The sequence below is a fragment of the Macaca fascicularis genome, chromosome 16 (genome assembly GCF_037993035.2).
Source record: "Macaca fascicularis isolate 582-1 chromosome 16, T2T-MFA8v1.1".
Classification (NCBI taxonomy): domain Eukaryota; kingdom Metazoa; phylum Chordata; class Mammalia; order Primates; family Cercopithecidae; genus Macaca; species Macaca fascicularis.
In genome coordinates this window covers 9665069-9691572 of record NC_088390.1, presented here as the reverse complement: position 1 = coordinate 9691572, position 26504 = coordinate 9665069, and the positions used below count along the sequence as shown (strand labels likewise).

Sequence of the window (26504 nt, the reverse complement as noted above, 5' to 3'; positions counted from 1 at the left end):
TGCTTGATTAATACTTACTCCAATACTCATGACTATTCTCTTCATCTGTCCTGTTTGGCACTCAGTTGGCCAGATTTTTCTATTTGGAAGATCCAGTTCCCATACTCGAATTGTCCCACTATAAAAGAAAAAAAAGTCACAATCAAATGGACACCCATGGAATAATCACTTCATCCCTGAAACTGAAGGGAAGAGATCTAAACATTTTCAAGGCTTCGTTATGGCCTAGTGCACTATGAAAGATCTTTTATTCGATTCTCATAACAGCACCATGAAGCAGGTTTTGTGATCCCCCCTCCCAAATAAGAAAGTGCGGAGCTCGAACACAGCAGAGCAGGATTCACACCCATCTCCCTCTCACTCTGAAGTGCACACTCCCCGCTGTACGGAAAACAAACACACACGTAAGCATGAGAACAAGGGCAGAGCAAATCACAGCTTCTTAAATTTCTTCCTTTTTGTTCTTTTCTTTCCTCTTTCTTTCTTTCTCTCTCTCTCTCTCTCTCTCTCTCTCTCTCTCTTTCTTTCTGTTTTAGACAGAGCCTCGCTCTATCGCCAGGCTGGAGTGCAATGGTGCTATCTCGCCTCACTGCAACCTCCACCTCCCAGGTTCAAGCCATTCTCCTGCCTCAGCCTCTCGAGTAGCTGGAACTACAGGTGCCCGCCACCATGGCCGGCTAATTTTTGTATTTTTAGTAGAGGCAGGGTTTCACCATGTTGGCCAGAATGGTCTCAATCTGTTGACCTCATGATCTGCCCACTTCGGCCTCCTAAAGTGCTGGGATTACAGGCATAAGCTACCACACCTGGCCTTCTTTTCTTTCTCTCGAATTGACAAGTAAAAATAATATATATTTATGGTGTACATCATGAGGTTTATATACATATACACATTGCAGAATAGCAAAATCAAGCTATTGAACATATGCCTTACCTTGTATAATTACCATTTTTTTTTGGTGGTGAGAATACTTAAAATTAATTCTGTTAGGAATTTTCAAGTATACAATATATTATGAACTATACTCACCATGATGTACACAACCTGTGTCCATCAAAAGATGGATGGACTTTAAAAATGTGGTATATGTACACGATGAAAAGAAATTCTGTCATTTGTGACAACATGGACAAATCTGATGGACATTGTTTTAAGTGAAATAAGCCAAGCACAGAAAAACAAATACTGCATGACTTTATTCAGCTATGGAGTATAAAAACGCCTAACTCATAAGACAGTAGAATGGTGGTTATCAGAGACTGGGGGTGGGAGAGTAGGGAGATGTTGGTCAAAGGACACCAAATTTCAGTTCAACAGGAGGAGGAGGGCCGGGCACAGTGGCTCACGCCTGTGATCCCAGCACTTTGAGAGGCAAACGTGGGTGGATCACCTGAGGTCGGGAGTTCGAGACCAGCCTGGCCAACATGGTGAAACTCTGTCTCTACTAAAAATATAAAAAATTAGCCAGGTGTGGTGGTGGGTGCCTGTAATCCCAGCTACTCGGGAGGCTGAAGCAGGAGAATCGCTTGAACCTGGGAGGTGGAGTTTGCAGTGAGCCGAGATGGTGCCATTGCACTCCAGCCTGGGTGACAAGAGCAAAACTCCGTCTCAAAAAACAAAACAAAACAAAACAAAACAAAAAAACCAGGAGGAGGAGTAAGTTTAAATGTGTTTTTTTTCAAGATATTGAGTTGCAAGGAAAATTTTAAAGGGAAGACCTGTGATGTGGAGTCTTGTCTTCAAGGAAAGAGAAATGAGACCAAATGACTAAAAGCTAAATCAAATAAGCATCTAACACAGGACTTGATCCATGGTCAGTGTTGACTCATTATATGTTGGATTAATCTGAATTAATAATTGTATAAAAATTTCAAGGCCAACATCACAAAGACTTCAGCTAATATTTTAAGGCAGAAAAGATTAATAATCTAAAAATATATCAAGTTTTGGGCTGGGGCAGTGGCTGACACCTATAATTCTAGCCCTTTGGGAGGCTGAGGCGGGTGGATTGCCTGAGCTCAGGAGTTCAAGACCAGCCTGGTCAACATGGTGAAACCCCATCTCTACTAAAATACAAAAAAATTAGCCAGCTGTGGCAGCATGCACCTGTAATCCCAGTTACTTGGGAGGCTGAGGCAGGAGAATTATTTGAACCCAGGAGGCAGAGGTTGAAGTGAGCTGAGATCGTGCCATTGCACTCCAGCCTGGGTGACAGCGTGAGACTCCATTTCTCTCTATATGTGTGTATATATGTATACACACACACACACATATGTGTATATATGTGTATATAGATGTGTATATATGTGTATATATATACACACACACATCTATATACACACACATATACATATATAACTATATGTGTGTGTGTATATATAGTTTTTCTTTTTGTTTTTTAGCTTCCAGAGTTATGTATATATAGTAAGCACTCAGACATATTTTAAACGTACTGAACTTTTTTTTATTTTTTAAACAAAGAGCTTTTTTCACGGTGTTCCTGGTAGATGTTCTTTGGATTCTGAAATACTGAAACTTGCAGGCTATCTCGCGGGGACAATATGGTGGAACACATGGCACTGGGACCAAGTTAGAGAGCCCGGCATACGTAGGTGCCCTGTCAAACATTTTACTTAAGAACGCTCATTTTCTCAGTTCTCAGTGTCACATGAAATCAAGCCAGACACAGAATGCAGATTGCCCTAAAAAACTTCTTTTATATAAAATTCAAGATTTGAGTCCTGAAGAAACGTTGCTCATGGACATCAGAATGGACCCATGCCTGCTGCTGAAGGGGTTGCTAAGGAGCAGAAAGAGCCTCATGAAACCCTGGCTGAGTCAAATCGCTCTGCAAACCTGAACAAAGTTGAAGAGCGCCGCCACAGCCCCTGGTCAGTTGCTTTAGGTTGCTTGGTCAATTAGCTTCATTAGCTTCATGGCCTCTCCTCTGGATGAATCGTTCCTCAGGATTAGCCATGGAGCAAATGTAAGTTGCATATCATAAAGCGGGGATAGGAAACAATACAGATGGGGACCTGCACAAATTCTCTTCTCTGGCTGGAAAGGTAACCAACCACGTATAACTTTCCCAGATGGGAGGCCACACATGGGTTGAAAAAAAATAGTTCTTCCGAGCACATACTTCAACTCTGTATTTTCTGATTTCTTTCCCTTTGGACTGGTATATAAACATTTAAAAAGGATTTCTTCTTTTTTTTTTTTTTTTTTTAGACGGATTCTTGCTCTGTTGCCAGGCTGCAGTGCAGGGGTGCGATCTCGGCTCACTGCAAGCTCCGCCTCCTGGGTTCAGGCCATTCTCTTGCTTCAGCCTCCTGAGCAGCTGGGATTACAGGTGCCCGCCACCACACCTGGCTAATTTTTGTATTTTTAGTAGAGACGGGGTTTCACCCTGTTAGCCAGGATGGTCTCGATCTCCTGACCTCATGATCCGCCCACCTTGGCCTCTCAAAGTGCTGGGATTATAAGCGGGAGCCACCGTGCCTGGCCCCCAAAAAAAGGATTTTTAAAATTCTTGTTTAACCTTCCCTTCAAACTCCAAACAGGCATCTGTGGTCAGGAGTTGGAGACCAATCTGGCCAACATGGTGAAACCCTGTCTCTACTAAAAATACAAAAATCAGCCAGGTGTGGGGTGCCTGTTATCCCAGATACTTGGGAAGCCGAGGCAGGAGAATCGCTTGAACCTGGTAGGTGGAGGCTGCGGTAAGCCAAGACCACGCCATTGCACTCCAACCTGGGTGACACAGCAAAACACTGTCAAAAACAAACAAACAAACAAACAAAAAACCCTCCAAACAGGGTTCTAATTAGTGAATCTGTAAATTAATTTATTCCCTCCCTTAGGCAGATACTGGCCTCTGTTCAAACTTTGAGCTGGGTCACCATTAGCTGGTTAAAGCTGATCCTGCCTGTAATTATCTTATATGGCTAACAGTCTAACCATCTGAAACTTCCTGGCAGAATTCATTTGCAAACTATCAGATTATGAGACCCCAGTCAAGAGCAGGTGGAAAGAAACATCCATCAGTGGGTGAATTTGTGCAATTGTGCAAATTATTTCTGTGAGCATGGATTGGAGATAATCCCATCACAAACAAGCACCTGAGAACAGTTAAGCAGGTAAGCAAAATCTTTTCATCAGTAATCACAGAATTTTAAAATAACTGTAGTTAAAAGACTTCCAGCGAAGAGAACTTTTAATGAGTACAAAAACACAAAAACTATGATGTAAGGTATTTATCCAGGACTAAAGACACGTTCCCCCAGATCAAAATGACCACGTTTTCTGTGCAAGAAAATAAAGCAATGTATGAGTTCTGAAAACTCTGAAGGCAGACACGTACTTTCCAGCAGTCACAAACATCTCATCGCGGCACCTGGAGAAGATTACATTGGTGGCATTCCCAACATTGAGGCCGGCTGCAGGGCTGCCGCAGATGGCATCTCTCTTGGCTATGCTCCACACCACCACACTGCCGAAATAAGAAGGACCAAAAAAAACGTCAAAGGGAAAATAGGCTTTCAAAATAAGAAACAACGATCTTAGTGGTTCTAGAAAGAAAAAAACACAATAGGTTACTTAAAAACGAACAATGAAATTACCCCACCCCAACATCTCCTGAACCACACCTCCCAAGTAGCTGGGACTACAGGCACAAACCACCACACCTGGCTAATTTTTCAGTTTTTGTAGAGACAGGGGTCTCCCTACTAGAAGACACAACAGTGACACATTAAAAGTTTTTTGTTGTTGTTGTTGTTTGTTTTTGAGATGGAGTTTCGCTCTTTTTGCCCAGGCTGGAGTGCAGTGGCATAATCTCGGCTCACTGCAACCTCCACCTCCTGGATTCAAGCGATTCTCCCGCCTCAGCCTCCCGAGTAGCTGGGACTGCAGGCATGCACCACCACATCCGGGTAATTTTTGTATTTTTAGTAGAGACGGGGTTTCACCATGTTGGCCAGGATGGTTTCGAATGTTGGCCAGGTGCGATGGCTCACACCTGTAATCCCAGCACTTTGGGAGGCCGAGGCGGGAGTTTGAGACCAACCTGAGGTCAGGAGTTTGAGACCAACCTGGCCAACATGGTAAAAACCCATCTTTACTGAAAATTAAAAAATTAGCCAGAAGTGGTGGAGTACACCTGTAGCTCCCAGCTACTCAGGAGGCTGAGGCAGGAGAATCAGGCTAGTCTTGAACTTCTAGGCTCAAGTGATCCTTTTTGCCTTGGCCTCCCGAAGTGCTTGGATTACAGGTGTGAGCCACTGCTCTTATTGCCTAGGCTGTGTGACAACAAGCACAAAACAAATTTGTTTTAAAAATAGATAAAACAAAGGGCACCAACATAGAGAGCTGGCCAAATAGATTCCAGCATATCTGTACAATGGACTACTATGCTATTATGGCAAAGAATGAGATCTATATCTACGTGTACGTACATAGATGTCCTTGGTATAAAGTTAGTCAAAAAGCAGGTTGCATTACAACATGAATACCATGATGACATCAATGCCAAAAGTTTCATAAATAGGTTACAAAATTTAAAAGATACATGCAGGCCGGGAGCAGTGGCTCACGCCTATAATCCCAGTACTTTGGGAAGTCGAGGAGAGTGAATCACCTGAGGTCGGGAGTTCGAGACCAGCCTGACCAACATGAAGAAACTCCGTCTCTACTAAAAATACAAAATTAGCCAGGCGTGGTGGGGTGCATGCCTGTAATCCCAGCTATTTGGGAGGCTGAGACAGGAGAATCACTTGAACCCAGGAGGCAGAGGTTGCAGTGAGCCAAGATTGTGCTGTTGCACTCCAGCCTGGGCAACAAGAGTGAAACTCTATCTCAAAAAAAAAAAAAAAAAAAAAGGCATGAAAACTATAGGATGTCCACTATAATTGGCAGCTTCCCTTTTGTTTCTTTTCCTCTGTGTAGAAGCTAGATGGGTTGGGTAGAATAAACCCCTGCCATCCATTCAGGGTTGATCTCCTGACTATGCAAACCAGTCAGCAGAACTCCACCCTTCTCACCACAGACACTATCCAGGGCTGGGCATATTGCATTTTTTAGTACAGCAAGGTTTGTTTTCTTTTCTTTCTTTTGGCTTTTCAACATTCTCGAATGTTCTGCAAGCAACTTTTAGGCAGCTTAAAATTATAGAGGAGATTAACGGTTTTGCCAGATTAACCTTGGTTAAGGGGCCATTTCCCCCCCCAAGACCTAGTCTCTTTGACAGGGGGTGGGATGGGGGTGGCCTAATGACCTAGCTCCAAGAATCTCTGGGGGTGGGACCCAGGCATCAGTGTTTTTTAAATCTTTCTAGGTGATTTCAGTGTGCACCAAAGGTTGAGAATAACTGCTTTAAGTTGAGCAAAGGATGTTGGAACTCTTTCCTTTTACTGCAGTGGCCAAAGCCGTGAGGATGCTCAGGCTTTAGACGGGGCTTTCCTCTAGTGCCAAGAAGGTCTAGTTGGATCCCAATGAGACCAGTGAAATTGCCAAGGCCAACTCCCACCAGCAGATCTGGAAGCTGATCAAAGACGGGCTAATTATCCATAAGCCTGTGACTGTCCATTCCCTGGCTGGATGCTGGGAAAACACCTTGGCCCGCTGAAGGGCAGACACATGGGCATAGGTAAGCCAAAGGGTGCAGCCGTTTGCCAGAGAAAGTAACCTGGATGAGGAGAATGAGGATTCTGCGCCACCTGCTCTGAAGATACTGTGGATTCAAGAAGATTGATCACCACACGTATCACAGCCTCTACCTGAAGGTGGAGGGGAATGTGTTCAAAAAACAACTGGATTCTCATGGAACATATCCATGAGCTGATGGCAGACGAAGCCTGCGAGAAGCTCCCGGTTGACCAGGCTAAGGCCCACAGATCTAAGACCAAGGAAGTACACAAGCGCCGTGAAGAGCATCTCTGGGCCAAGAAGGAGAAGATCAAGACTTGTCCAAGGAGGAAGAGGCTAAGAAATAGAAGCTCCCCATTTCTTGTCTGTAGATAGCAGTCTTGATGATTACATAGATCAGTCATTAAAATAAAACAAGCCTTTTACTGCTTGCAAAAAAAAGTTGAGCTAAGAACATTAACAGAGGATTTCTGGATACATTTCTTTTTACTGTTTTTTTTTTGTTTTTTTTGTTTTTTTTGTTTTTGAGATGGAGTCTCACTCTTGTCCCCAGGCTGGAGTGCAATGGCACGACCTTGGCTCACTGCAACCTCCGCCTCCCAGGTTCAAGCAATTCTCCTGCCTCAGCCTCCTGAGTAGCTGGGATTACAGGTGCCTGTCACCATGTCTGGCTAATTTTTGTATTTTTAGCAGAGATGGGGTCTCGCCATGTTGGCCAGGCTGGTCTCAAACCCCTGACCTCAGTTGATCCACCTGCCTTGGCCTCCCAAAGTGTTGGGATTACAGGCGTGAGCCACCGCACCTGGCCAATACATTTCTTATCAGAAAGTCAAGTGGTAATGGGCCAGGGAAGGGGTGACCACTGATGAATGACAAGAAAAGGAAGAAATCTCATGAAAATTTTGTTGACTTGCTATATAGTAAGAGAAGGATTATCGTTATATAACTATACACAAATATAAATTTCCTTTGTAATAAACCTATGAAGCTCAAATAAGAAAATATACATAGAAGTGTACTGAAGTATTAAATCCCATACAAACCTCAGGTGTTATTATTTTTCTTCTACAGATTGTGCTCCTTTGACATTTACATAGGAATATGTACTGCATTGATTGTTCTTCCTAATATATTTTGTTTGTTTTTTTATTTATTTATTTTTAGCCGGAGTCTCGCTCTGTCGCCCAGGCTAGAGTGCAGTGGTGCGATCTTCACTCACTGCAACCTCTGCCTCCTAGGTTCAAGAGATTCTCCTGCCTCAGCCTCCCAAGTAGCTGGGATTACAGGTCCCGGCACTACGCCCGGCTAATTTTTGTGTTTTTAGTAGAGCCAGCGTTTCACCAGGTTGACCAGGTTGGTCTCGAACTCCTTACCTCAGGTGATCTGCCTGCTTCGGCCTCCCAAAGTGCTGGGATTACAGGTGTGAGCCACCACACCTGGCCGGTTCTTCCTAATATACTTTAAATATACTTCTTTTTTTCCAGTTTCCTTTCTGTTCTCTGCCTACCAACTTGACTGTGAGTTAACTCAAGGGCAAAGATCATGTCTTGGCAATGCAAGCTCAAGGCGTAGCCTCTGGAGTCATGCTGCTAGGGTTTGTCTTCCAGGTCTGTCACTCAGCAGCTGGCTCCTTACTTGTCACCTGGCACCGATAGCTTCCACCTCTTGAAACTGATGTGGGACTTAATTTAGATGATGCAATAAAAACCTTCAGGTCATGCCTGCCACGTGGTAAGTGCTTTAAAAATGTAGCTGTTGTCTTTCATGACAGTGATGGTGGGGATGGTGTCCTTCTTTTCAGCAATGGATCTCATATCTAACGCACGTTAGAATCATCTGGGACACTTTTTTACAGCTACACCAGAGCTGTACATATTTGCGGGATACAGGGATATTTTGATACCTGTGTACAATGTGTAATGATCAAATCAGAGTGGTTGGGATATCCATCACCTCAAACGTTTATCTTTGTGTTGAGAATATTACAATTCTTCTGGCTATTTTGAAATATTCACCGAATTATTAACTATCATTTTCCTGCTGTATGATTGGATACTAGCATGTATTCTTTCTATGTAAGTGTATGTTTGTACCTATTAACCAACTTCTCTTATCCCCCCACCTCCTTCGCTTCCCAGCCTCTGCTAACCACTGTCTCCCTCTGTGAGAACTACTTTTTTTAGCTCCCAGATATGAGTGAGAACATGAGATACTTGTTTCTGTGCCTGGCTTATTCCATTGAATATAATCACCTCCAGTTACATTCATGTTGCTGCAATGACAATAGCTCATTCTTAAAAAAAAAAGAAAAAAAGTCTTGGCCAGGAACGGTGGCTCACACTTGTAATCCCTGCACTTTGGGAGGCTGAGGCGGGTGGATCACCCGAGGTCAGGAGTTTGAGACCAGCCTGGCCAACATGGAGAAACCCTGTCTCTACTGGAAAAAAAAAAAAAAAAAAAAATTTACAAAATTAGCCAGGCGTGGTGATACATGCCTGTAATCCCAGCTCCCAGCTACTCGGGAGGCTGAAGCAGGAGAATTGCTTGAACCTGGGAGGCAGAGATTGCGGTGAGCCAAGATTGCACCATAGAACTCCAGCCTGGGCAACAGGAGTAAAACTCCATCTCAAAAAAAAAAAATTCTTTTCTGTGGCTAAAAAAATATTCCGTTGGGTATGGAATATGGAAGGAGCATACCTCAACATGATAAAGACCTTATATGACAAACCCACAGCTAATATCACACTGAATGGGGTGAAATTGAAAGCCTTTCCACTAAGACCTGAAACAAGATATGGATGCTGTCAGATCCCAGGGTCCGGGTCCAGCCCATGCTGAAGTCCGAGGGGAGTGGGTGGATGAGCAGGAAGAACACTTGGGGACTGTAGGCAGGTGGAAGATGATTTTATTCAGCAGCAGCTCTCATCAACAGCTTTCTCACACTGTCCGCCCTGCCTGTGCTTCTTGAGCTGGCAGCTCCCACATACAGCTGCGCAGCCAGCTCTACCCTGGCTTCAGGGTCAGCAGCTTAACTCTTTGTCTCTCTGGGCACGAGTGAGCTGAGCTGTGTCCTGGCTCCCCTTTGTCCATCTGCAAAGATGGACAGCTCTGGCTCTCTCTCTTTTTCTCTGGGCGCCAGGGCACCTGCACAGTGTCCACAGGACAATTATACCTTTAACAGATAATAGTGGTGTAGAGCCAAGTGATGGCCTTTCCCATGTTACGGCTACAAGGCCTGTGTTAGCAGTGGAATTATACGCCTGCGCTCTAAACTTGCTGAGTCACGTAGGATGTAAACATCCTTCCTTGGCCTCTCCTTGACCAAAGCACAGCCATGTTCCTTACAGATGCTCACTCTGGCCACTTTTGTTCAACACAGTACTGGGAAGCTTGTATAACTCTTAGAGCTCAGGCCAATCAAATTGGACTCTCTGAAGGCACACCCAGGCACCAGTGATTCCCTAAAGCTGCCCGGGTGATTTCAACAAGCAGCCAAGTTCGAAAACCACTCTCTTAGGGTATTTTTCTCAGAGGCTTTTCAGACAATGCACACTGAAATATAGACGGGCCAAGAGAGAACATTAGAGGGGACAGGACCCTTGTCACTTCTGGAAATACACCTGGCAGAAAATACGCAAATATTGCACACTTGGCATCTGAGAAAGTATCTTGCATCTGTACAGAACTTAAATAAATTTATAAGATAAAACAAAAACCCCATTATAAAGCAGGCAAAGGACGTGAACACTTTGCAAAAGAAGACATACATGCAGCCAACAGGCATAGGAAAAAAGGCTCAATATCACTGGTCATTAGAGAAATGCAAATCAAAACCACAGTGAGATAGCCATCTCATATCAGTCAGAACAACTATTATTAAAAAGTCAAAAAATAACAGATGCTGGCAAGGTTGCAAAGAAAGGGGAATGCTTATACACTGTTGGTGGGAGCGTAGATTAGTTGAACCATTGTGGAAAGCAGGGTGGTGATTGCTCAGAGAGCTGCAAACAGAACTATCATTAAATCCAGCAATCCCATTACTGGCTACATACTCAAAGGAATATACATATTCTACCTTAAAGACGTATCTGATTGTATGTGCATCACAGCACTATTCACAATAGCAAAGACATGGAATCAACCTGAATGCTCATCAATGGTAGACTGGATAAGGAAAATGTGGTACATATACATCATGGAATACTATGCAGCCATAAAAAAGAATGAGATCATGTCTGTTACAGGAACGTAGATGGAGCTGGAGGCCATTATCCTTAGCAACCTAATGTAGAAATAGAAAACCAAATACCACATGCTCTTACTTATAAGTGGGAGCTAAATGATGAGAACACAGGAACGCATAGAAGGGAACACAGACACTGGGGCCTGCTTGAGGGTAGAGGGTGAGAGGAGGGAGAGGATCACAAAAAATAACTACTGGGTACTAGGCTGAGCACCTGGTTGATGAAATAATCTGTATAACTGTGACTTAAGTTTACCTATATAAAAAACCTGCACATGTACCTCTGAACCTAAAATAAAAGTTAAAAAAAAAATAAAGAAAATAAGTAAATATGTTTAGTTCATTACCTTCCGTCATCTGGGCCTCCTAGTGATACCAAGTACAAATCATTTGGAGAAAAGGCCAGAGCTTCAATTTTGCCCTTGTGAAGGGACAGCCGAGCAAGCAGCTCTCTTTTCTTATAATCCCACAAAATGATATCTGCCTGGGGGCAAGAACACACCGTCAGATCATAGGGAGGCATTAAAACCATCTGAGGAGATGACTGCCCTTCTTGGTGAAAAACAATTAGTACTGTCACTTTTCTTTTTTTCTTTTCTTTTTTTTTTTTTGAGACAGAGTTGCACTCTTTTTTGCCCACGCTGGAGTGCAGTGGCGCGATCTCTGCTCACTGCAACCTCCACCTCCTGGGTTCAAGCAATTCTCCCTATCTCAGCCTCCTGAGTAGCTGGGATTACAGGCACACGCCACCACGCCCAGCTAATTTTGTATTTGTAGTAGAGATGAGGTTTCACCATGTTGGCTAGGCTGGTCTCGAACTCCTGACCTCAGGTGATCTGCCCGTCTCGGCCTCCCAAAGTGCTGGGATTACAGGCGTGAGCTGCCGCACCCGGCCCGTTCTATCATTTTTCTAGAAATCAGATCAGGTTCTACAAACGTGACAGCAACACAATGGAAACAGCTTTAAGCGGGAACTTTTGTTTGTGAGCATTATCGGTCACAAGCTGCAACCTCGGGTGTAAAATCATCAGAGTCCTTCACTCGCGGTCTGACAGAATGAAGATGAGTTAAAAGAGAAGTTGAAAGGAAGAAGAAGGAAGAATAAAGCACACTGCCACACAGAACTAGCAACTTGTGGCGTGGTAGTTCTTCTAGGGAGGCACCTCTAGATAAATTGACAATAAGTCGTTTTCACTGTATTCACCTTGAACCCCATGAATGTGACTTGTCCGGAGGCGATGTACCGTCCGGACCTGGAGATGGCCAAGCAGGAGACGTTGTTGCCGTGACCCTGTAGGAAGTTCTGCTCTTGAGTATTTATTGCCTGAATGAGGATTGTGCAACCAAGAGGAAAAATCAGATGCTCCTGGTCAGGATGGCATTTGAGACCAGTGGGCACATGTCCTGAAAGAGAGAGATGCACAGTAATAATAATCAGCTGCAGAAGTGGCTGGGAATTTTCTACTTGAGTACAAAAGACAACACTTTTTTTTTTTTTTGAGACGGAGTCTTGCTCTTGTCGCCCAGCCTGGAGTGCAACGGTGCAGACTTGGCTCACTGCAACCTCCATTTCCTGGGTTCAAGTGATTCTCCTGCTTCAGCCTCCCGAGTAGCTGGGATTACAGGCACCTGCCACCACATTCAGCTAATTTTTTTTTTTTTTTGTATTTTTAGTAGAGACGGGGTTTCACCATGTTGGTCAGGCTGGTCCTGAACTCCTGACCTCGTGATCCGCCCACTTCAGCCTCCCAAAGTGCTGGGATGACAGGTGTGAGCCACCATGCCCAGCCAACACTTTTAAAATAAGCCTTAGTTCAGCTAAAATAAGTTGGGGAAATAGGTAATTTTATTTCACTGACAACAAGGTTTATCTAGTAATCACTTCTTAAACTTTGATGTTTATAAAAATCCCTGATGGATCTTGTTAAAATGCAGATTCCTATTTCAGGTCTGAGAAGGGGTTGAGATTCTGTATTTCTCATAAGCTCCTAAGTGATGGTGATGCTGCTCCAGCAAGGCCTACGGCCAATTCTCGTAATCCTAAAAAGCGTGAGTGCATGGAGCGTGAGCAGCCTGCTTGGGTGAACGCACAGGCATAGGGATAACGGGAGTCAGCTACCTCAGGCAAAGGTTGGGTAAAGATGAAAATTTGGCCTATTTTACTTCACAAAGCATAATATTCTCCAGGTTCATCCACGTCTTTACAAATGGCATGATTTCCTTCTTTTTAAAGGCTAAGTAATATTACATTGCGTGGCCAGGCGTGGTGGCTCACGCCTGTAATCCCAGCACTTTGGGAGGCCGAGGCGGGCGGATCACGAGGTCAGGAAATCGAGACTGTCCTGGCCGACATGGTGAAACCCCGTCTCTACCAAAAATATGAAAAAATTAGCCGGGCGAGGTGGCGGGCGCCTGTAGTCCCAGCTACTCGGGAGGCTGAGGCAGGAGAGTGGCGTGAACCCGGGAGGTGGAGCTTGCAGTGAGCCGAGATTGCGCCACTGCACTCCAGCCTGGGCGAGAGTGAGACTCTGTCTCAAAATAAAATAAATAAACAAACAAATAAATAAAAAATCAGAGCGAGTCTCTCTCTCTGTCTCTCTCTCTCTCTCTGTGTGTGTGTGTGTGTGTGTGTGTATAAAACATTGTGTGTGCCTGTGTGTGTGTCACATTTTCTTTATTCATTCATCTGTTGATGGGCATTTAGATTGTTTCCACATCTTGACTATTGCAAATAGTGCTGATCATAGCGCTGAACAGAACATAGAGGTGCAAATATTTCTTCCATATACTGATTTCATTTCCTTGTACCCATAAGTGGGATTGCTAGATCATCTGGTAGTTTTCTTTTTAATTTTTTGAGGAAACTCTATACTGTTTTCCATAATGGCTGCACCAATTTACATTCCCACCAACAGTGGACGGGGGATCCCTTTCTCCACATTCTCGCCAGCTTGTTATCTTTTGTCTGTGTAATAATAGCCATTCGAACAGGTGTGAGGTGATACCTCATTTGGGCTTTGATTTGCATTTCCCCGATGACTAGTGATGTCGAGTACCTTTTCATATACCCGTTGCCCGTTTGTATGTCTTCTTTTGAGGATTATCTATTCAGGTCCTTAATTCTTTTTTTTTTTTTTTAAATGAACCTGGAGGACATTATGCTAAGTGAAGCCAGAGACAGAAAGGCAAATACTGCATGGTGATCTCACTTAGATGTGGAATCTGAAAAAGCCAAATGTATAAAAGCAGAGAGTAGAATGGTGTTTGCTAGGGGTGGGGGAATGAAGAGATGTTGGTCAAAGGGTGCAAAGGTCCGCTACGCAGGATAAAGAAGTTCTAGAGACCTAATGTACAGCATGGTCACAGTTAATAACACTGCATTGTGGCCAGGTGCAGTGGCTCACTCCTGGAATCCCAGCACTTTGGGAGGCCAAGGTGGGCGGATCACCTGAGGTCATGAGTTCAAGACCAGCCTGGCCAACATGGTGAAACCCCGTCTCTACTAAAAACACAAAAAAGTAGCTGGGGGTGGTGGCGGGCGCCTGTAATCCCAGCTACTCGGGAGGCTGAGGCAGGAGAATCACTGGAACCTGGGAGGCGGAGATTGCAGAGAGCTGAGATTGCATGATTGCACTCCAGCCTGGGTGACAAGAACAAAACTCCATCTCAAAAAATAAATAAATAATAATAACAATAATACTGCATTGTATATTTGAAATTTGCTAAAAGAGTTGATCTTGTTTTCATTGCACACAAAAAGTAACTATGTGAGGTGAATATGTGAATTAGTTTGATTGTAGACATCATTTCACCATGTGTATGTATATCAACACATTATGTGATACACTCTGAATTGAGACAACTTTAATATGTCAAGTATGCCTCGATATAACCAGGAAAAGAATTTTTTTTTAAATTTCGGTTTCATTCTGTGTGCCCAGCAGGTGCTCTGGAGAGCCTGGGACCTTTCATGGTCACGCCTCTTTCCACAGGCAGCTCCTGTACTCCAAATATCTGCCAAGGTAACACTACTGCTACCGTGTTAGAGAAAAGTTTGTTTGCTTGAATGCAATTATTGTTTTGCTTGAGTTGGTAGATTATTCACTAAAATCAGTTTCAGGAGAACAGGACCTTCGGCAAAAATAAAAGACAATACACTGACCAACAACTCTGGGAATGGGCTGACCAGCCTGGTAAGAACAGGGTAGATGACATCTGCAGAAGGCCCCAGAATATTGACTAACTGCCTACCTGAGACTGTGCGAGTTTCATAAAAATGCTTTGATCATTATTTCCTCTAATTTCCCTGATCTAGAGACTCAAGTCAGTGAGGTGATCTTTGAACCCCAGTTTATTGCCTCCCCTGTGTTGCTGGCTTCTCCAATAAAGCTAACCTTCCTTTCACCAAAGCTCATCTCTTGAGTTTTTAGCTTTCAAGTGACAAGTGGCCCAAACCTGATTTTGGTTACACCAAGAACCATCTCAACAATTATAAACCCTCGTAATATGTTTTAATATGAAACAGACCGAGGTCCTCCATTATTACTCACCTATGGTTAGAATTTTTTTGATTGCTCTTCGTGTTTATTTTACAATGTAAACTTTCATGTCACCTTGGCTATTTAAAATTCATGATTGTGTTTTTAGTGAGATAGTATTAAATGTACAGATAAACTTAAGGAAAAGTGATTTTTATAATAATATAAAATACCTCTATTTTAAAAACAGGGTATGTTTCTTCATAAGTCCCCTTTTATGTCTTCTAGTAGCATTTTCCATTTTTTTCTCATAAAGATCTCACTCATTTCTTATTACATTTATTCTTGGGTTTTGAAAAATCTTTTTTGTTGCTATCTCTTTCTCCATCAAAAGAGTCATAAATATTTATTAATATAATCTTCTTGTTCTTAAATGAATGCCTCTTTTATATTGAACTCCCTCTGGAATTTATTTTGGTGCTTTATGTGATTCCTGTAACTAAATGGATTATTTTTGCTCAAATGGCCAAATGTAATTATTGAATAAATGATTCTTTTCATTTTAATTGAGCATTCCTTTTTTATGCAGTATGTTCTTATAATACTAAGGTTTATGTCTTTGGGGTGATCTACTCCTACTAAAAATATTTTTACTTTTTCTAATTGCAGGTTCTTTATAAACAATCATATGGCTATCCATATGGAAAAATTAAACTTAGATTCACAATTCACACCTTACACAAATAATATCTTCCAGGTAGATCAAAGACCTAAATGTGAAAAACAAGATGATGTATACAAAAAGTGTAAGAAATGGCTTTCTAACTACGACACAAAAAGAGCAAATCATAAAAGAAAGGGCTGATATATTTACCCAGTTATGTTAAAAATGAAAAACATCTAGGCCGGGCTGGGTGGCTCACGCTTGTAATCCCAGCACTTTGGGAGGCCGAGGCAGGCAGATCACTTGAGACCAGGAGTTTGAGACCAGCCTGGCCAATATGGCGAAACCCTGTCTTTACTAAAAATACAAAAATTAGCCGGGTGTGGTGGTGGACACCTATAATCCCAGCTACTTGAGAGGCTGAGGCAGGAGAATCGCTTAAACCTGGGAGTTGGATGTTGCAGTGAACTGAGGATTGTGCCACTGCACTATAGCCTGGGTGACAGAGTGAGACCCTTTCAAAAATAAATAAATTAATAATTAATGACAAAAGACATTGTTATTGGGAGGATGAAGAGAAAAACACAAACAAGAAGATATTTTCAATGTATACAATAGATCATCTCCATAACATACGAAGAACTCCTACAAGGCAATAAGGAAAACATAGGCTTCTCAATAGAAAAATGGGCAAAAGATATGGATGGCCAGTTTATGCTGAAGGAAATTCAAAACCAAATAAATATACAAAAAGAGATGCAACATCATAAGTAACCAGGAAAATGTAAATTATGTCCGAAATGAGATACCATGTCATATCCACCAAAATGGCTAAAATTAAGATGGCTGACAGTACCAGGCATCACTGTTGATGCGGAACAAAGGGAACGCTCACAAAATGCTTGGTGGGAGAGTAAATTGGTCTAATTGCTTTGGAAAACAATGTGTCTTTGTTGATGATGCTTGAACGCGCACATGCCCCAGGACCCAGCTACTCTACTCTTAGGTGTGTAACCTGCCCAGAGATAACTTTGTAACATGCAGGTGTGTATTTCTTCAGAATTATTTTTGTTTTTGCATTGAATAATTATGGTTCTTGGTTGTAAACTAGAAGAGTCAACTCTGGCTAAATGTAGCAGAAAAAGAATTATATGGAAGGAATACATACTGCTCACACCACTGGCAGGAAGTTTGGATCACACTTGAAAAACAGGCAGAACTAATAGCAAGGCGAGACCAAGTGACGTGAACTAAGACCTCTCATGGCCACACTGCTCAATGCTCAATGCAGTATTTGACTCCCAAGATGCTCTGCTCCTTTGCATCACTCCTATAAGAGTGGAACTGCTGAGTGGGAATGTCTGATTGGCTGAGCCAATTATGTTACATCTCTCAACTGACTGCCAAGGAATTAGGAGAGAAACTATGTGCCCCTTTTAGGCTCTCACTAAAGCAATAGAACCAGCTCCTACCTATCTTGGGATACTTGTCAAATAGAATAGTATTCAGATATGGAGTAACTAAAACTACGCATGTCCACTACAATTCATATTCTTTGCTGTCTTCTCCAGACTTACTCACACACACTCCATTTTCTCTCTCTCTCTCTCCTTCTCTCCCTCCCTCTCTGTCTCCCTCTGTCCCTCCCTCTCTCTCCTCTCTCTCTATGCCCTCTCTCTCTCTCAAACATACGTACACTTTAAACTGTAATAGGCTCATATCATACACACTGTATGGCAAATTGCATTTTATACTTAACATGTCTCTAACATCTTTCCTCATTGGTTTATACACATCTATCCCATTTTTCTTAAGGATTATACAGTAGTGAATTGCACAAAAGGAATACAATTTTTAAAATTATTGGAGTGAAATTCACACAACATAAAATCAACTATTTTAATGTGAACAATTCAGTGGCATTTAGTACCTTCACAATGCTATGCAACCACCACTTCTGTCTAGTTCAAAAACATTTCAGGGGCATAATTTTTTAAAACTTCTTACCAATGGACATTTGGGTTGTTTCTTCCAATGTTTCAGCTATTATAGAAACTATCACAGTGAATTTCATTGTACATAATTTTTTGAAAACTTGAATAAGTGATTCAAGTTCTTAAAAGCTCAAAGATTATCCTCATTAAAAATTGTAATAGATACCATAAAACTGGCCTTCAAAAAGGTTGTAAAATTAATACTGGCAATAGTAATTGAGAATCATTTCTTATTCTCACCTTACTACATTACCTTTTTTTTTTTGACAAGGTCTCACTCTGTCGCCCAGGCTAGAGTGCAGTGGTACAATGATGGCTCACTGCAGCCTCTACCTCCTGGGCTCAGGTGATCCTCCCACCTCAGCCTCTCAAATAGCTGGGACTACCGCCATGGCTGGCTAATATTTTGTGTTTTTTATAGAGATGGGGTTTCACCATGTTGCCCAGGCTGGTCTCGAACTCATGGCCTCAAAGAATCTTCCTGCCTCAACCTCCCAAAGTGCTGAGATTACAGGTGTGAGCCACTGCTCATGATCTTTAACAGCATTTTTTAGCTTTTTGAGCTAATAGCCATTTATATTTCTTTGCCCATTACCTATTTACAGGGTCTGTCTGGCCTTTTTTTTTTTTTTTTTTTTTTTTTTTTAATAAGGCCCAGGGAGTAAATATTTTAGGCTTTGTGGGCAATATGGTCTCTTGCAACTACTCATCTCTGCTAGTGTGGTATAAAAGCAGCCATAGACAATACATAAACAAACGGGCATAGCTACATTCCAGTAAAACTTTATTTACAAAAACAGGCAGTGGGCCAGATTTAGCCCATGGGCTATAGTTTGTAGACTCCTGATCTATTTTGTTGTTGTTGCTGTTTTTAGTTTATAAGAACTCTTTGTATACCATAATAGGAAAATCATGGGCTACCTACTCCAGTCAACGGATGAATACGACCAAATCCTTAATAACTATAATTTTATTAAATGTTTTTAACACAAATATATTTGGTTTGCTTAAGTAATTCCTGTCAAAATACAATACCTACAAGTGTCTAGTACAGTTACATATTGATACTATAAAGTTAAAGTTCAAGTTAAAGCCAGTTGCGGTGACTCATGCCTGTAATCCCAGCACTTTGGGAGGCCCAGGTGGGTGGATCACCTGAGATCAGGAGTTCAAGACCAGCCTGGCCAATGTGGCGAAACACCGTCTCTATTAAAAATACAAAAGTTAGCCAGGCGTGGTGGCAGATGCTTATAATCCCAGCTACTTGGGAGGCTGAGGCAGGAGAATCTCTTGAACCCAGGAGGCGACGGTTGCAGTGAGCCAACATGGCATCACTGCACTCCAGCCTGGGCGACAGGGTGAGACTCCATCTCAAAAAAAATTCAAGTTGAATAATATAACACTACAGTGAGTTTCAGTGTCGCAATGATAAAAGGGGCCTTGCTTTTGTTTCTAATTTGTTTCCATCTGAAGTCTAAACTCAATCACTTGGCATTTAAGGCCTCTGAAATCTAATTCCAGCTTTTCTTTCCTGTGTTATCCTGCCAGTCCCTGATACTGAAGCCACACCAAGCTATTTGCTGTTCTGCAACCAGGCCTTGCACTCTCCACTTTTCGTCCTTTGCCCCCTCCGCCCCCCATAGCTATAACCTGAAATATTCTGCCTTCAATCTTTACCTGCTGACTCCTAGTCAAAATCTTTTCTCCCAAGCCTTATGAAAGTTCTGCCTTTTCTCTCTCTCTTTTTTGAGAGCTAGGATAGCTTTTTAACATAAACACTTTTCAGTGAAGACAAAATACAGAAAACTCAATAACTTTTGTAAACTAAAAATAAAATCCTAAGCTCTCCAATCCCCATGCTGCCCCACCCCAGCCACTGACTGAACAGATCCCCTTTTGGACAAAGGGACCCCCAAAACACCTTAAAGCTGAGTTCCCAGACTTGAAGGAACGGGAGGTCAGACATGCCTCATTATACCCCCTCTCTTTTGTGGTTTAGACACAACTGATCAGCATTAATGTTAAAATAGAGATCATAAGATTGACAGAAACAGACTCTTTGTGGCAATAAGATATCAAAGTATAAACAGGACCTAAGGCCATGCACCCCTCCACCCTATGGCTGGGCGTGGTGGCTCACTCCTGTAATCCCAGCACTTTGGGAGGCCAAGGCGGGTGGATCACCTGAGGTCAGGAATTGGAGACTAGCCTGGCCAACATGGTGAAACCCCGTCTCTACTGAAAATACAAAAATTAGCCAGGCGTGGTGGTGGGTGCTTATCATCCCAGATACTCTGGAGGCTGAGGCAGGAGAAAATTTGAATCCAGGAGGTGGAGGTTGTAGTGAGCCGAGATCGTACCATTGCACTCCAGAGCGAGACTCCGTCATCTCAAAAAAATAAATAAAATAAACTATGCACTGTCACAAGGTTTTTCTTTTTCTCTGGCAGCTAAACAAGCACTTATCTCGAGATAAGCAATATGAAAACAACTGCAACCCGTCCAGTTCACAGGCACTTACTAACTGAAGCCCTGTTCAACCCGCCATAAGAACAGTTTTGATTGGACAACAGACTGATTTCCATAATATTCTTCCTGGTAAGAAGATCACTCACCACAGACTGCCTGTGGCCAGTTTACTGAGGCTTCCCACTTAATGTGCCTTCATGTTCCGAAAAGGCCTTTTGACATATAGGACCTAATTGTAATACATTTAAATGTTAGGTCTCCATCCCAAGGTGAACATGGGTCATATATTACATCAATGTTTGTTCAATACACATGTGTTGGGACCACTTTCACGAGTATTCATAGCTCCTCCTATAACCTGATGAATATGTATGTTTGTTTGTTTATTTATTTACTTATATATTTATTGAGACAGAGTCTTGCTCTGTCCCCCAGGCTGGAGTGCAGCGGCATGATCTCAGCTCACTGCAACCTCCGACTCCCAAGTTCAAGCGATTCTCCTGCCTCAGCCTCCCGAGAAGCTGGGGTTACAGGTACCTACCACCATGCCTGGCTAATTTTTGTATTTTTAGTATAGATGGGGTTTCACCATGCTGGACTAGGATGATCTTGAACTCCTGACCTCAGGTGATCTACCCGCCTTGGCCTCCCAAAGTGCTGGGATTACAGGTGTGAGCCACCACAGCCGGCATGAATATGTATGTTTAGACAATCAGTTCAACCTAAAGCTCCTACCCCAACTCCTCCTCCTTTGAAGTGCCTGTCTCTGGCCTTGGCCTGAGGCACGCTTCTCAGCCTGTAGGATGACCACCTTACAGGACACAACCCTTTACAAGAAATAAGTCTCCTCTCCTTTTCTAAATTTGTAGATCTTGTGATTTTTTTTTGTTTTAAGTAAACACACCTGTTTATAGCCCAGATCAAGAAGTAGAACATGAGCACACCCAGAGGTCTCCCGTGCTCCTTCTCCCCGTCTCTATCTCCTGAAAGGTTGTCACTGTTCTGACTTTTATTCCTGTAGATCCAATTCCCTCCTTTTTTTTTTTTTTTTTGAGATGGAGTCTCGCTCTGTCACCCAGGCTGGAGTGCAGTGGCGCTATCTCGGCTCACTGCAAGCTCCGCCTCCCGGGTTTACGCCATTCTCCTGCCTCAGCCTCCCGAGTAGCTGGGACTACAGGCGCCCGCCACCTCGCCCGGCTAATTTTTTTGTATTTTTAGTAGAGACGGGGTTTCATTGTGTTAGCCAGGATGGTCTCGATCTCCTGACCTCGTGATCCGCCCGTCTCGGCCTCCCAAAGTGCTGGGATTACAGGCTTGAGCCACCGCGCCCGGCCCAATTCCCTCCTTTTAAAACTTTATATGAATGGAACAATACAATCTGTACTCTTTTGTATCTGGCTTTTTTGGTTAATATTATTTGTTTGTGAGATCCATCGATGTTGTTGTATACAGCAGTAGTTCATTCTTTTCAATTCTTGCAGAGGAATTAAATTGTATGAATACAATATACTACAATTGATTTGTCCTTTCCACTTTTGATGAAGATTTTGGTTGTTTCTAATATTTAGTTATGAGAAAGAATGCAGCCAGGCACGGTGGCTCACACCTGTAATCCCAGCACTTTGGGAGGCTGAGGCGGGTGGATCACCTGAAGTCAGGAGTTTGAGACCAGTTTGGCCAACATGGTGAAACCCTGTCTCTACTACAAATACAAAAATTAGGCAGATGTGGTGGTGGGCACTGGTAATCTCAGCTACTCGGGAGGCCAAGGCAGGAGAATCACTTGAACCTGGGAGGTGGAGGTTGCAGTGAGCTGAGATCGAGCCACTGTGCTCCAGCCTGGGTGACAGGGTGAGACTCTGTCTCAAAAAAAAAAAAAAAAAAAAAATGCTATTAGAAATAATCCTATATATATTTCTGTTGTGTATAGGATATAGCACTGGAGGATACATCAAAAATCTTTAGGATATAGCCAGGTCAGTGTACTAGCAAGCCAGTCATCCCAGCTACTTGAGAGGCTGAAGTGGGAGGATTGCTTGAGCCCAGGAGTTTGAGGCCAGCCTGCCCAACACAGTGAGATCCCATCTCTAAAATTTAAGAAAATAAAAATCTTCAGACTTTTTTAGACATTTAGATTTTAGACATTCTAAATGTAGGGGATAGAACGAAGGGGATAGGAGGATGATTGGGGCGAGGTGTATGAATATTAATATGTTTTCTCGTGTGAAGGGGGGGTTTTATGTTAATTATATGGTGTGTGAGTGTTCCTCGTTGCATTGTGATGAATATGTGAAGGGAATAGAGGGCTGTGATTAGTATATTAAGTCCTGTTAGTATAATAGTAATATGAGATCAGGAAAATGAGGTTGCAATTACGAAGAGTTCGCCTAGTAAGTTGATGGTGGGGGGTAGGGCAAGGTTAGTGAGATTTACTGTGAACCATCAAAAGGCTATTAATGGAAGTAGGATTTGAAGTCCTCGGGACAGTAGTATGATGCGGCTGTGGGTGCGTTCGTAGTTTGAGTTAGCTAGGCAGAAATATATGGAGGAGGTGAGTCCATGGGCAATTATAAGGATGGTTGCGCCAGAGAAGCTTCAGGGGGTTTGAATGAGGGAGGCTACGATTACTAGGGCTATGTGACTTACAGAAGAGTATGCGATGAGTGATTTTAAGTCTGTTTGTCGGAGACATATTAAGCTTGTTATGATTATGCCTTATAGGGATAACATAAGGAATGGATAGGCTATGTGTTCTGTTAAGGGGTTAAGAATGGAAGTAAGTCGTATTATGCCATAGCCGCCTAGTTTTAGGAGTACTGCGGCGAGGACTATTGATCCTGCAATGGGGGCTTCAACATGGGCTTTGGGGAGCCATAGGTGTAGGCCATATAGGGGCATTTTTGTCATAAAAGCTATTATGCATGCTAGTCAGGTAAGGTTGTGAGATAAGGTGGTTGTTAGTTTTTGGTCTGTGAGTGTTAGTAGTATAATGTTTAGTGAGCCTGTGTTGTTGTAGGTGTGGACTAGTATAATGAGTAGGGGTAGAGAGCCGGTTAGTGTGTAGAATAGAAAGTATGTGCTTGCGTTGATACGTTCTGTTTGGTTGCCTCATTTAGTGATGATAATTAGGGTAGGAATGAGGGTAGTTTCAAACAGGATGTAGAATATAATTAGTTCTGTAGCTATGAATGTCAGAATTAAGGTGATTTGTAGGGAGATTATCATGGAAAGATAAAAATTTCTTTTGTGAGGGGGGTTCGTTCTATCCCCTAATTTATTCTAATAAAAAAGTTAAAGAGCTAAAAGACTTAGCTCTGCAGATGTTCTTAGTAGCATTTTAAAACAAATGCAAAAATGCAAATTATACTAAATTCTCAATAACAGGGCATTATTTAAATGAATTACGGCATATGTATGTAATATAATATTAATATTATGTTAAAATTATGGCAAGGAGTATATTATTATTTATTTTATTTTATTATTATATTTATTGATAAGGAAAGACTTACATGGCATACTGTTAGGTGAAAAAAAAGTCTGGTTATAACAGAATATATACAGCATGAGTGGACTTTTATTTTAAAAAACTATTTGTATGTAAGTGTATATTCAAGCAGGTCACACCAAAAGTTTACAGTGATATGTTTGAAAAATATAATGAGGCTGATTTTTCTTTCAGTTTTACTGTATTTTTTCAGTTTTCTAAACTCTTCTTCATAAGCATGGCTATGGAATTATCCCTGTATTCTCAGTCCATAGCGTATTATTTTGTGTAGAGGTTATATATAAATGTATATTTGACTGTATGAAAGAATATACATTATCGGCCGGGCGCAGTGGCTCACGCCTGTCATCCCAGCACTTTGGGAGGCCAAGGCAGGCGGATCACCAGGCCAAGGCAGGCGGGTCACCAGGTCAGGAGATCGAGACCATCCTGGCTAACACGGTGAAACCCTGTCTCTACTAAAAAATACAAAAAATTAGCCGGGGATAGTGAGTGGCTGGTGCCTGTAGTCCTAGCTACCCGGGAGGCTGAGGCAGGAGAATGGCGTGAACCCCGGAGGCGGAGCTTGCAGTGAGCTGAGATAGCGCCACTGCACTCCAGCCTGGACGACAGAGCAAGACTCCATCTCAAAAAACAAACAAACAAACAAAAAAAATAAAGAATATACATTATCATAAAGCCACCAAGGTAAAAACAATTTGATCATATGGGGTCATTCTAAAAGGTAAAGAAAATCAGTAACTGCCATGGAAGACATTTACCATACGTTTGCGCTTGGAACTCTACAACCACAGCACGAATTCAGTTGTAGAGTTTTCTTGTTTTGTTTTGTTTTGTTTTTGAGACAGAGTCTCCCTCAGTCGCCCAGGCTGGAGTGCAGCTGCGCGATCTCGGCTCACTGCAGCCTCCACCTCCCGGGTTCAAGCGATTCTCCTGCCTCAGCCTCCTGATTAGCTGGGATTACAGGTGCCCGCCACCACGCCCGGCTAATTTTTGTACTTTTAGTAGAGATGAGGTTTCACCATGTTGACCAGGCTGGTCTCGAACTCCTGACCTCAAGTGATCCACCGCCTCGGCCTCCCAAAGTGCTGGGATAACAGGCATGAGCCACTGCCCCTGGCCTCAGTTGCAGAGTTCTCTGTGTGTGGTTCTATATTGGCTTAACAAATGACGCTTTGCAACTCACTGTAGGCTGCTCAATTCTTTCTCAATGATGTTGTAACCAGCTCTCAAGATATCTAATGTCCGAAATGTATAAAGCACTCACTTTCTATCGGAGACTGTTAAAGTAAAACCAAGAGTCAAGAGCTAAGTCCTAGAGTACGCTTAAAACTTTAAACAGTGATTGTTCGGCATCCACATTCTTAAAGCTTTCAGGCATCACAACACACATTTTTGAAAAGTTTTGTTTCTCCTAAAATCATTCATTGTTTTCTCATCCCTCAAAAAACCAAAACCCCTCAAAACGAACAATAAAACCCCACAGCTTTTCCCTCCCAGAATCTTCAAAACAATAGGCAGTCACAAATAAGATTTCAGCGGAGTGTCCCAGACCCTTTTTCTCTCCGCTTCAGCTCCCCCTGACGTCCCCTTCCCTTCTGTCCTGGTCTGAAATCCTCACCATTTAGAAACCTTCCTTAAGATTAGAGGACCAAGATCATCCCTCAGGGGGTTGCTCAAACACACGTTCCGTCCTAGCCCCTTCTCACGGGTACGCCAGTTGGGATTTTAGCAGATTTCCTAGCTAGTCCCGGGGCCGACACAGACAGCATCCTTCTGTGTGGTTACGAAGGAGCCTAGGGCTTTGTGGGCGGCGTAGAGCTCAGAGCCAGGAAGGGCTGACCTAGTGGCAGAAGGGTTACAACCACCCGTACCCATCCGGCCCGCCTGGGGAGGAGGCATTTGGTCCCTTTTAGGAGCTGGCGCTTGTCAGAGCTGGTAAAAACCATCCCACTCCCTGAGGCTCTCGGATCGAGGAAGTGACTCTCCAAGGCCTTGGGGAGGGTCAGGCTATGCGGGTCCTCCGTGTGTGTCCCTGCCCAGGGCTCCTGCCGTTGTCCCACACTGAATTTCAGGTGTCCCCGGTGTCTCACTATTCCTGTTTGCACTACAGGTCCTCCGAGTTCCTAAACCAGCCAGCCCAAAGATGCTGGAGGCCTCACCATTGAAGCCGATCACGGCGTCAAGTTCCAGCTCCGCCACTTGGGCCTCCGGCGAAATTTTGTTATCCATCCCTGGGAGGTTCTGCTTACTTTGCTCTCCGCCCTAGTGGGTGCAGCGTCTTCTGGTCGTTATGGTAACGGACGAGCGCATGCGCGCCAGCTCCACGCCCGCGCAGAAACCCAGCCTGCCGAATTCGAGTTCATTAGCATTCTTGGAAATGAAGGGAGATAGGGACTGGGAGGGAGATAGGGTGGGATTCATCTTTTTTGTGTCTGCTGTTTCTCTGGAAATTTAGGAGATGGCACTAACTGCACAGAACTAATTCCTCCATCCCCTCGT

At 43.1% G+C, this 26504-nt stretch overlaps 1 protein-coding gene and 1 pseudogene across 4 annotated transcripts in view; one reads left to right on the top strand and one right to left on the bottom strand.

Annotated features, from left to right (window-relative positions):
- CFAP52 (cilia and flagella associated protein 52) overlaps nucleotides 1-26288 on the bottom strand; it is a 70262-nt gene extending 43974 nt beyond the window's left edge. For 3 of the 4 annotated variants that reach the window (XR_012425278.1, XM_005582879.4, XM_005582881.4), the window contains exons 1-5: nucleotides 26165-26288; nucleotides 12094-12293; nucleotides 11237-11373; nucleotides 4365-4493; nucleotides 19-118 (exon numbers count right to left, since the gene is read on the bottom strand). Coding sequence is in view for 3 of the 4 variants with exons in the window: in XM_005582879.4 (XP_005582936.1) it covers nucleotides 19-118; nucleotides 4365-4493; nucleotides 11237-11373; nucleotides 12094-12293; nucleotides 26165-26234 (636 nt within the window). In the remaining variant the exon portion in view is untranslated. Of the gene's footprint in view, nucleotides 1-18; nucleotides 119-4364; nucleotides 4494-11236; nucleotides 11374-12093; nucleotides 12294-26164 lie in introns of those variants that run through there. The other variant, XM_074018581.1, reaches the window with a different exon arrangement.
- Nucleotides 5403-6993, top strand: LOC123569511 (large ribosomal subunit protein eL19-like; annotated as a pseudogene).
- Nucleotides 26289-26504: the final 216 nt, after the last annotated feature.